General features: G+C 41.9%; 1 protein-coding gene across 1 annotated transcript in view; it reads left to right on the top strand.

Annotated features, from left to right (window-relative positions):
- LOC137378244 (transcriptional repressor CTCF-like) overlaps positions 1 to 12,676 on the top strand; it is a 97,878-nt gene that overhangs the window by 30,807 nt on the left and 54,395 nt on the right. The window contains 4 exon segments of the mRNA XM_068048471.1: positions 926 to 1,096; positions 2,119 to 2,252; positions 5,202 to 5,322; positions 7,217 to 7,366. Coding sequence (XP_067904572.1) covers positions 926 to 1,096; positions 2,119 to 2,252; positions 5,202 to 5,322; positions 7,217 to 7,366 — 576 coding nt within the window.

The raw sequence follows: 12,676 nt of genomic DNA, 5'->3' as shown, positions 1-12,676 counted from the left end.
ATGGTCCCCTATATAAGACAAAAATTATAATGTGGCCCCCACACGAAAAGGTTGGACAACCCTGCTCAACACCATGAACCCTTACCTTGTGCAGTAACCTTTTATGTGGCATCTTATCGAATGTCTTTTGCATCTACTGGTTCCCCTTTATCCACCCTGCTTGTGACATCCTTAAAGAACCCTTAATAAATTTGTCAAACACAATTTCCCTTTCATAAAACTATGTTGACTCTCATTTTTGTACTGCCTCTGAATAGAACTAGAATTGTTGCAAACTGTGTGGGTCCCCTTTATGGAAACACTCACAAGTCCCTTCTTACAGCACACTTACAGAGGGAGGGGCAGGCAGATACAAGTTAAAAGGTGGAATCTTACTGCCACTTGCTCAGGTACAACAAGAATAATGGTCCAATCCAACCACATTCACAAAAGAAAGCGAGCCCTTTTGCTCTCTTGCCTGACTAACCTCACCTATTCTTGTGGCCATTTTGATTCTAAAGTGTTTAAAACTACTGTACCAATATGTACAATTCTTCCATTGGACTCATTTAAAAATTATCATTTGAAAATTAGGCAAGCTGCTCTATGGGCGTGCATCCCCTCCTTCTTGATTGCCCTACATGTCTTCTATCCATGCTGGCTTTATGTCTAAACACTAAAGAGAAAAATCTGTTCCTGAGTGTTTTGAATGAAGTGAAACAATTATACCTTCTAATTTGCATATTAGATCATTAAGAATTCAGTTTTTGTGCAGTCAGATTCCTCACTGAGAGTCAACCCCCTCAGCTCAATTTGTTTGTCCATGAGTACTAGTAAAATCATGTGAAATTCATTGGCTGTGAAACATTTTGGGACGTCCTGAGGTTGTGGAAGGTGTAATATAAATGCAAATTTTTTCTTTCTTTGAAATGTTTTTTTTTGACAGATGTTAGGAAGACGTTTCAGTGTAAACTGTGTTCGTACACTTTTCCACAACAGTCTAATCTAGACCGTCACATGAGAAGCCATACGGATGAACGGCCACACAAATGTCATCTTTGTGAAAAGGCTTTCCGAACCATCACCCTCCTACAAAACCATATCAACACTCATACAGGTAAATGTGCTGGTTACTTCCTATTTCTGCATGCGTTACAACTATACTTGACTGATTCACCAACCGGTTGTAGCAATACAGGCTCTTTCTGGCAGAATGTTACTCACTTGAAGGGTATGTGGGTTGAACAATCCGTGCTAAACTATGTCTCTGTTCTGCGCTTCCTGTGAGCTTGGCTTCCGCTGAAAGTGTGGAAACAGAGAGTTTTACCCTTTTATCTCGTACTGTCCGCACAAGTTGTTGTGAGTCATTGGGTCGCACACTCTCCCTCTGAGTCAGAAGGTTGTGGATTTCATGTCGCATTCCAGAGACTTGAATGCAAAATCTAGCCTGACCCTCCACTAGAGTACTGAAGGAGTGCTACCTTGTTGGAGGTGTCATCTTTTGGATGAAATGTTAAGCTGAGTCCCTGTTTGCCATCTCAAGTAGATGTAAAAATCCCATGGCACTATAACAAGGAAGGGCAGAGTAGTTCTCTCTGGGATCCTGGTCATTATTTATTCCTCAATCAATATCACTAAAACAGATGATCTCTCTGCTGTTTGTGGCAACCAAATTGCATGTAGCAAGTTACTGACATTACAAGAGTGTTTCACTTCAAAAGTACCTCACTGGCTGGATGTCCTGAGGTTGTGAAATCGCTTTATAAATGTAAGTCTTTCTCTCTTCATGTGAACTGCCATCATTTTGAGGAAAAATGCTTAAGCAATTTTTGATATTGTGAAAGTGATGCAATGGCAGTTTTGTGATTTAAATAAAAGCAAAATACTGCGGATGCTGGAAATCTGAAATAAAAACAAGAAATGCTGGAACCACTCAGCAGGTCTGGCAGCATCTGTGGAAAGAGAAGCAGAGTTAACGTTTCGGGTCAGTGACCCTTCATCGGAACAGTGATTTAAATGACTGGCGTGCACTTCAATTTTAAAGTCAGTAATGTACCGTGACACAGGATGGCAGCTCATCTGCATTTTTATCTCTCTTTAACCTGCCTAAAAACAAATCTTACTGCAACTTGTTTTTAGGTACCAGACCACATAAGTGTCCTGACTGTGCTATGGCCTTTGTTACCAGTGGGGAGGTAGTGCGACACAGACGTTACAAGCATACTCATGAGAAGCCCTTCAAATGCTCAATCTGTGATTATGCTAGCGTGGAGGTGAGTGTGGTACAGTGTGTGAGTGCAAGGGACTGAGTAGGTTTGAACATTGGAGCGGGTTTTACTATTCTTTGTTTCTGGGATAGCTTAGTTCCAAGACACAGAGGAGAGGAAAAGTGAGGGGAAATACCTGTGATATGAGGTATCTGACCCTTTTACGTTGCTCAGGGATTTCATGGGGATTCCCGTGAGGAGTACAGTGTGCTTGTACCTTAATTGTACAAATTTGGGGCAGCCATGCAAATGAGGTAAGGGGGTCCATAGAAGTTGTCCATTCATTTTCCTCCAAATACAGTGGCTTATCAGGAAAGGTGACCAGAAGAAACATGTAGTAGGCCTTGTACCTAGCCATGCTTAGTTCAGAAGATCTAAGTGGGGCCTGGTTGCTACTGAGAGATCAGTCAGAAAGCAAGTTGTTTTCTTCTACCTGGCTAGCAGTATGTGGATCAGGGCTGGAGGCCTTCTGCTTGCTGCTTTTGGACAGCAGCCTAAAGGACCCACAGGCAGCAGGCATTGCCACTGCTGCGGGATACATTGGAACAGTGCTAATGACCTGAAGCTGGAAATGTACATGTAGCACAATTCAGGTGCCTCCATCTGACCTGAACCCAGGCTGGGGACAGTAACAAAAATCAGGATTGGGTTCAAATCCAGCATAGACTGATTAAGTCACAGTCGTTTTTGCTTTCTTCCTGCATTCACTGCTCCTCTCTTCCAGTTGGAAAATAAGTTTTTCAGTTTTGTTACTTTTATCCATCAGATGGTGTTTTTCATTACCTTAATAAAAGCTACTTATATGCAGGATGAGTGGTGTGGTTTGATGCTATACCGAAAAAATGTAAACTCTGTTGCGTGCCTGATTAATAAGCGGGAAGGTGTGCTATTTTTCATTACAGTGCTATGTTCTTTTCCCCAAAGAGGTGAAGGAGGGACAAATTTAAAGGTTTGAATGCATCACAATAACTTCCAGCATATTTTGTATTGGCCTATGCGATGAGGGGGTTTTCTAGCAGGACGGAATTTGGGAGAATTGACTTTGGAGCAGGAAAGCCATGTGAATGCATATTTCATTTAGCTACCAAAAAAAATTTGAAACTGGGATGGAACTTCTAGGCTTCTTTATTATTGTTGTGGCTCCAATCTTTTAACTTGCCTTAAGCTGGTGAGATAATAAAAACTGTTTCTGATATGCCTAGGGAGACTGTTGTGATCATGCTTTTAATAAATAATGTCTGGTGTGTCTTCAAAACTAACTAGGGATCAAGATCTGTCAGTTAATGCAGTGTCAAGACCATAGCCCTCACAGCAGGCCTTAAGAAGATCCAGATCTTCTTAAAAATAGCTAAATTGCGCCGCATTTGTATCTTTACCTGCTTAATATTGGAGCCAGAAAACACACACATTACATATTTATGATTTCAGCATTGCATTTCTGGATCTGATTTTTGAAAGAAAACACTGGAAATTTCAATTCACCCTTCCCCTTCTCAAATTTGGGAAGAAATCAGTATTCAGTCAATCCGCCAGCTGAAAACAATTTCAAGAATTTGTTAAAAATGTATTTTAAAGATTTGGGGGATCATGCATCTGCAGATTGGAGGGAGCAAGGGAGGAAAGTTCAGAGCAGCAGTATCCATACAACATAGAAAAGCAAGAAAGATAGTGCTCGGAAGAGGGGCAGGAGGCTAGAAACAAGAGAGTGGTTGCATATCAGATGACCAGCTTTTTCTTGCATCCTGCCCAGGAGTGTGAGAGAGGTGTTTTAGCCCTCCCTTTCAGCATTCATATTTTTGAGTTTTATACAAAGTAAAAAGTTATTGAGAGAAAAACAAGAGAAGCTGAGCTGCTTTGAGGCACCTTTAGGTGTGGGAGAGATGTAGGAGTCGCATTTGAGATCAGAGGAGATAGTAAAGGCAGGAATGCCAACAGATGAAGAAAGACTAAGAATGAATCTGTCGGAGTTGTTAGCTGTGAGTTAAACATGTGAGATATGTACAGCAATTAAGATGACCATTGCCTGACTGAAGAGTACCAAGAAGATCAAGAATTAGTGATTCAGCTGTTACATTAAGAAATGGGAGAGCGATCAGAGTTCTCGGTTGATGGAATAAAAAGCCAAGAATGCAAAACATTACCTACAACAGACAAAGATTGAGCTTGCATTTATATGGTATGTTTCACAACTTCTGAATGTTGCAAATGCTTTACAGCCGGTGGAATACTTTTGCAGTGTAGGCATTGATGTAAGGTAGGACTTGCGGCAGCCAGTTTGCACGCAGCAAGCTCCCACCAACAACAGTGAGATAAATAACCAGGTATTTTGTTTTGATTGAGGAATAAATATTCGACAAGACACGAGGGGAACTCCCCTGCTCCTCTTTGAATAGCGCCATGGGATTTTTTACATCCACTTGGGGGAACAGGCAGTTTAATGTTTCATCTGAAAGATAGGGTGATTTGGGAGAAAACTAGATAGCCATGAAAAAGCTTTGGTGGAAGACCGTATAGTGGTAACTAGTTCAAAGATGCACAAGATCAGACTTTGTCTAAAGTTTTGAGATGCACATGGCAATAATAAACGAATTGCAGTGTTTAAGAGCATATGTAGATGCAGTATAAATCACTCTGGTTCATGTATTCAGATCTCCCTGCAGACTGAGCAGATGTGTTTACAGCCATTAGTGATTGTATTGGTGGTGTAACAAGGCCTAACAAGCGTTACACATGTCAAATAATTGATGTGGACTGAGGTTCCTGTTATCCAACATGGGTTTAAAACATTGGTCATGCATTTCTGATGCAAGTGTCAAAATAGTATTTAAGGCCATCAAATAGTGAATGGCTCAGGTTACAGTTACATATTATGGTTTCTATTCTGCACCTTAATTGTTAATTTCTTTTGTAAACCACAGATATCACAGCTCACTTTGCGTGTTTTATTCTTATTAGGTAAGTAAACTGAAGCGACACATCCGTTCTCACACAGGGGAGCGTCCTTTCCCGTGTGCATTTTGCAGTTACGCTAGCAGAGATACATACAAGCTAAAGCGACACATGAGAACTCATTCAGGTATGTTAAGGATATTTCACAGATTCTTTCCAGGGATTATGATTTTACGCTGTGCATTGAGCAGAATTTCCTACATATGTTAAGAATCACAACTGGACAGTCCAAAGTTGCAATAGTTTGAATTTATTTTTGTCGACTAGTACACTCCACAGGTTGCTTTTGTATCTTTAAACTCTTCCCTTGGAAAATAGAACAGCTTGAAGTAGTGGAAGGATTCATAGGCTCCTTAACTGACAGACTGTGACTTTAACACTCCTTCCATGGTCGAAACCATCTTTATATCAGCCGCTGGATGGTTAGTACAATGCGGGTGGGAGGATTTTTATAGGCTGTCACAGCCCATACATTGAGGAGGGGGTACTCACACCCACCAGGCACAAGGCTGCTGCTAGTTAGCATCCCAGAACATAGAGCTGGAGCTCTGGTCTCTGCATGCCACTTTGAACCCTGCAGCTTCTGATGCAGACAGCAGTGCACTAAGCCAAAGGTTCTTGCAATACAGCAAGTAGGTGTGTGACATAGTCTATATAGAAATCTTGTCTTAATAAAAGAACTTCCACCAAAAGGCCTAATGGTAAAGACATCACCAACATTAAATGAAACGGAAGGTCCCAGGGTGATACCTGGTCTGCAGTTGGTTGATCCCAACCATGACAATTATTGATGGGTGGGGGGGGGGAGGGGGTGGCAGTGCTACACTGGCTTGGGGCCTCTGGGCTGTGCCAGGGAGAATAAAAACCTGCCAGAGTGAGTAAAAATCTGCCAGATTGCTATTAAGCGACCTAAGCTGAAATGTATATGGAGATCGAGTGAATTTATTTTTGGGCTCGTTTGAAAAGCCTGCTAGCTCTCACTATCAGGGTACACAGAAGACGAGCGCTTAGGTGAGATTTGGAGAGTTGCCAGCACTTGTGGAACTGAGACATGGCAACAAGCCAAGAGGCAGAGAGCAAAGTAAAAATATAGTAAAATAAGTAATGAAATAATAAAGGGAAAGTGGTGAAGGAGAAGTGCATGTATTAAAGTGCTGTCTCTACATTGGTAAGGATGTGTTGTCACAGACTGTTGGAAAGAGTGATCAAGGTCAAGACTCTAAACTCATGCAACAAACAGCTGGATCTTGGAACATGAAGGGTAGGTGTTCTGGAAGAAAGATTAAATGGGGCAAAGGAATCTTAATCCACACTGTTTCTTCTGATTTCAAACTCTTACCCTTCAGGTGTTCCATTGTTAGCTGAACAACAGTTAACTGGTATATTTGAAAGCTTTACTAGGTAATTTCATTGAGATTTTATATGGATTTGCTTCTAATCTTCAGTAAGTGTTTTGCAGTGGTTTTTTTCCCCTTTCTACTTTAGTCTTTGAATTCTTGATCAGTGAAGTAAGATGGTTCATTCTGCTATCACCTTTGGTGATCCTGTCATTGGTGCTGCTGAACTAATCTGCTAGGAGACATGCAGAAGGATTGTTTATATCAGAGATGGAATTAAAGCTGACTAGTTACCAGAGATTCACATTTTAAGTACTCATACTCTTCATTCGATAATACCTACCTTAATACCACCTTAGCCATAGATAAATAAACTGGCATTGTGACCACTGGCTACCATGAATTAAGGTTCTTCAAAAAATAACTTGCAGTGATCTAGCTTTACTGGTAACCATTTGTTAAGGAAATCAATGATTAACATCTGTCACCATTGCTTTATTTTAACTGTAGACATTTGTTTTTTTATTTGAAGGGACAGTCACTGCATGCTCCAAGATGTCTGTGCAAAACTGCTACTGTTATGCTTATTCCTTGTATATTGCGCAATACAGTGTAATTCAATTTTAATTATATTTATAAGTAATGGGCTATATAGCAAGGCTTGTAATTTCTGATCTTTTGTAGGTGAAAAGCCTTACAAGTGCCATGTCTGCCAGGCCCTTTTCACACAGAGTGGTACAATGAAAATGCACATTCGGCAGAAGCACACAGATAACGTGCCCAAGTACCATTGTCCTCACTGTGATGCTATTATTGCAAGAAAGAGTGACTTGGGTAAGTTCAATTCCACAAAAGGTAGATTTGGAAATATAAACTAACAATATTTGTAATATTCTAGCCGTTTGGAAGAGACTTTTTTGCAAACCATTGTAAAATAACTAATGTTCAGTACAACTTACAATTTGCTGATGACTTCCCATATAGTGATTTTGCCGAGGTTGGCTTTGGGCAGAGCCTGTGACATAGGAGGACATGCATTTTAAATAAATGGAGGTGGTGAATAATTGCACTAAAACAATCAACATTGGTTTTAAACTAGACGTTTTATTGAGGATTGCTATCTAGTAACATGTCATCAAAAGTACTCTAATAAGTTTGAAGAGAGGACAGTGCCAGCCTGTGATATCACAGAATCACAGAATTGTTACAGTGCAGAAGGAGGCCATTTGGCCCATCATGTCTGCACCAGCTCTGGAAGAGCAACTCCCTCAGTTCCATTCCCCTGCCTTCTCCCCATAACACTGCACATTCTTCCTTTTCATATACCTGTCTAATTCCTTTTTGAATGCTTCAATTGAACCTGCCTCTACCACGTTCTCAGGCAACACATTCCAGACCTTAACCACTGGCTGCGTGAAAAAGTTTTCCTCATGTCACTTTTGCTTCTCTTACCAAGTACTTTAAATTTGTGCCCTATCGTTCTCGATCCTTTCACGAGTGGGAACAGTGTCTCTCTATCTAGTTTGTCCAGACCCCTCATGATTTTGAATACCTCTATCAATTCACCTCTCATCCCTCTTCTCCAAGGAAAACAGTCCTAACTTCTCCAATCTATCTTCATAACTGAAATTCCTCATCCCTGGAACCATTCTTGTGAATCTCTTCTGTACTCTCTCTAATGCCCTCACGTCTTTCCTCAAGTGCGGTGCCCAGAATTGGACGCAATACTACAGCTAAAGCCAAACTAGTGTCTTATACAAGTTCAACATAACTTCCTTGCTCTTGTACTCTATGCCCCTATTAATAAAGCCCAGGATACTGTATGCTTTATTAACCGCTCTCTCAACCTGTCCTGCCACCTTCAATGACTTCAGCACATATACACCTAGGTCCCTCTGCTCCTGCACCCTTATTTTTATATTGTCTCTCCCTGTTCTTCTTACCAAAATGAATCACCTCACATTTCTCTGCATTGAACTTCATCTGCCACCTGGAACGCACACAACAGGAACCCTCACAACATTTAAGAAGTATTTAGATGAGCACTTGAAATGTCATAGTATACAAGGCTACAGGCCAAGTGCTGGAAAATGGGATTAGAATAGTTAGGTGCTTGATGGCCGGCACAGACACAATGGGCCGAAGGGCCTGTTTCTGTGCTTGTATAACTCTATGACTCTATGACCTCTCTGCCCATTCCACCAACTTGTCTATGTCCTTTTGATGTTCTACACTATCCTTACACTTCACAATGCTTCCAAGTTTCGTATCATCTGCAAACTTTGAAATTGTGCCCTGTACACCAAGGTCTGGGTCTTTAATATATATCAGGAAAAGCAAGGGTCCCAACACTGATCCCTGGGGAACTCTCCTACAAACCTTCCACCAGCCCAAAAAACATCCATTAACCACTATTTTTTGTTTCCTGTCACTCAGCCAATTTCATATCCAAGTTGCTACTGTCCCTTTTATTCCATGAGCTACAAGTTTGCACACAAGTCTGTTGTGTGGCATTGTATCAGATGCCTTTTGAAAGTCCACGTAGACCACATCAACAGCATTGCCCTCATCAACCCTCTCCGTTACCTTGTCAAAAAACTCCAGCAAGTTAGTTAAACATGATTTTCCCTTAAGAAATCCATGCTGGTTTTCCTTAATTAACTCGCATTTGTCCACGTGACTATTGATTTTGTCCCGAATTATCTTTTCCAGAAGTTTTCCCACCACCGAAGTTAAACTGACTGGCCTGTAGTTGCAGGGTTTATCTTTACACCCTTTTTTGAACAAGGGTGTAACGTTGGCAATTCTCCAGTCCTCAGGCACCACCCCTAAGTATAAGGAAGACTAAAAAATTATGGCCAGTGCCTCTGTGATTTCCATCCTGACTTCCTTCAGTATCCTTGGATGCATTTCATCCAGTCCTGGTGCTTTATCCACTTTAAGTTCAGACAGCCTATCTAATACTTCCTCTTTATCAAATTTAAACCCCTCTAGTGTCTGACCTACCTCCTCTTTCACCATTGCCTGTGTTGCATCTTCTTCCTTGGTAAAGACAGATGCAAAGTATTCATTTACTACCTCAGCTATGGCCTCTGCCTCCATGTGTAAATCTCCTTTCTGGTCCCCAATCGGCCCCACTCCTCCTTTTACCACCCTTTTACTATTTATATGCCTAAAGAAAACTTTGGGATTTCCTTTTAATGCTAGCTGCCAGTCTCCTCTCAAGCTCTCTCTTTGCTACCCTTATTTGCTTTTTCACTTCCCCTCTGGACCTTCTATATTCAGCCTGGTTCTCAATAGTATTTTCTACCAGGCATCTATCATAAGCATACTTTTTCTTTATCTTAATCTCTACTTCTTTTGTCATCCAGGGAGCTCTGGATTTGTTTGCTCTACTTTTCCCCTTCGAAGGCACATACCTTGACTGTGTCTGAACTATCTCTTCTTTGAAGGTAGCCCATTGTTCATCTACCACTTTTGCTGCCAGCTTTTGACTCCAATTTATTCACCCCAGCTTCATCCTTACCCCATTGAAGTTAGCCTTCCCCCAGTTAATTATTCTCGGCCTGGATTGCTCTTTGTCCTTTTCCTTAGTCAGTCTAAACCTTATGATACAATGATCACTGTCCCTTAAATGCTTCCCTACTGATACTTGATCCACTTGGCCCACCTCATTCCCAAGAACCAGGTCTAGCAGTGCCTCCTTTCTTGTTGGACTAGCAACACACTCTAGGAACTCTTGCCCCTCACTGCCCTTTACAGTACTGTTATCCAGTCTATATTTGGATAATCAAAGTCCCCCATTAAAACTAACCTATAATTTTTGCACTTCTCTTTAATTTCCCTGCAAATTTGTTCCTCCACGTCCTTCCCACTAGCTGGTGGCCTATAGACAACACCGAGCAATGTAACTGCACCTTTTTTATTCCTTAATTCTAGCCAAATAGATTCTGTCCTCGACCCCTCTGGGACATTCTAATTTTCTCCAGCACTGCAATGCTCTCCTTAATCAATCCTGCCACCCCTCCCCCTTTTTTCCCTATCCTATCTTCCCTGGACACCTTGTATCCAGGAATATTTAACACCCAATCCTACCCTTCTTTGAGCCAGGTCTCTGTTACAGCCATAATACCATATTTTCATAGTGCAATCTGCGCCTGTGCTTCACCAGTCTTATTAACCACACTCCGTGCATTCACATGCATGCACATGAACCCTGATTGAGACTTTATTACTTATTTCCTTACTCTGACCCCACCTAATAACATACTATTTCCTACTCTCGTGCCATCTATTTCCCCCAATATTCTGTGCTGCTTGTTATTCCGCTCTAATACTTGCTCCTGGTTCCCACACCTCTGGCTAGTTACCAGTTTTGCTTCTGTCCAATCTGAGCTCCCTCTCAGGTTCCCATCCCCCCGACAATTTAATTTAAACTGTCCCCAATAGCATTAGCAAATCTCCCTGTGAGGATATTCATCCCAGTCCTGCTAAGATGCAATACTTCCATCTTGTACAGGCCCTACCCGCCTCAGAACCGGTCCCAGTGTCTTACAGATCTGATGCCCTCCCTCCTACACCAGTTCTCCAGCTACGTGTTGAATTGCTCAATTCTCCTATTCCTGTGCTTACTTGTATGTGGAACTGGGAGTAATCCTGAGATTACTGCTTTTGAGGTCCTGTTTTTTAATCCCCTTCCTAGCTCCCTAAAATTTGCTTTCAAGACCTCATCCCCCTTCCTACGTATGTCATTGATACCAATGTGGAACATGACCTCTGGATGTTCACCCTCCGCCAGAAGAATGACTTGCAGCCTGTCTGTGACATCCTTGACCCTGGCACCAGGGAGACAACACACCATCCTGAAGTCCCGTCTACGGCTGCAGAAATGCCCATCTGTTCCCCTAACTAATGAATCCCCTATCACTACTGCTCTTCTGCTGCTCTTCCGCCCTTCCTCATGTCATTGTGCACCATTCTGATTTCATTTTGTTGTGCCTCGTGATTCCTCAAGATGACTTCTGGGCTGGCAGTTCCCTAGGGAGATCCTTTTCTGTGCAACTCTACCCTCGGCCATCCTTTGCCCTTTCTCCCCTAGTTTTATTTTTTCCACTGCTACTAAACTGTTAGTTTAAAGTTCCCTGGACCAGCTGTTTTCTCCTTCCATCCCGACCACGCCTCCTCAGTGAGCACTTGATCTTTGCTTAAATTTGGCGTCCAAATTCCTGGACTTTTCTGAATGTCAAAACTATGCTTCGACACTGAACTACACCAGCTGCTGTATCTCTGATTTGCGATTCAATTGCTTAAATGTTAAAAGTAATTTTGTCCAGCCTGCAGCCCATCCCTCACTGCTGCTGTTACCTGCTGTAGGTCTCACTGGTTTTTCAGCTTCAACTACAGTCTGATTCCCGGCCAAAAATTCACTCTACTGGGCTGAAATCCATTTCTTTGTCGCCTCTGGATTTTGTGGTGACCTCTAACCTCACCACCATTTTTCTGCCCTACGATGGATTCTGCATATCTCCTAGATCTTCATTCCCATGGAAATACCTCCAGTAGTTCGCCCTCTCATACACTACCCTTCCAAAACTTTTGGACTCATATACCTTCCACAGCTGTCTCCAAACCTAGATATCAGTTTGCTAATGCCCCAAGCTGACTTCAACTTATCTACGTCAACTTTATCCCACCATGGAAGCTCTGACTTTAACTCTGGACTCCCTCCTATTGTCTCTGTTCTAGTCCCTATTTATAACCAGCACATATTTATTGTTATGACTGAGGCGAGAGGAGTGCACTGTTTATTCTAGTTCCACTTCTCCACGGATCACAACATATTGACATGACACAGCCAATTCTTTTTCTAATGATCTGGGGTGTCAATCAAATAATTTACCTTGCCAATTCTCTTGACCATTTTATATGAACAACTGTGCTTTCAACGGTTCACCCTGTAAAGGCAGTAATACGAACACCTCATGCCCTGGTTGAAATGTTCAGGTCTTGGCATGCTTGTCTGCCCATTTTTTCATAGTTTGGGAAGCTTTCAGTGTTCCTGAGCCACTTTGCAGGCTCTCATGAGCCGTTCCCGACACGCAGATACATAATCTAGCGCAGAAGATTCGTCCCTTTGTTCTAAAA

The sequence above is a fragment of the Heterodontus francisci genome, chromosome 16, assembly GCF_036365525.1.
Source record: "Heterodontus francisci isolate sHetFra1 chromosome 16, sHetFra1.hap1, whole genome shotgun sequence".
Lineage (NCBI taxonomy): Eukaryota > Metazoa > Chordata > Chondrichthyes > Heterodontiformes > Heterodontidae > Heterodontus > Heterodontus francisci.
The sequence above is the reverse complement of the archived record's forward strand: the minus strand, read 5'-3'. Positions and strand labels throughout refer to the sequence as shown.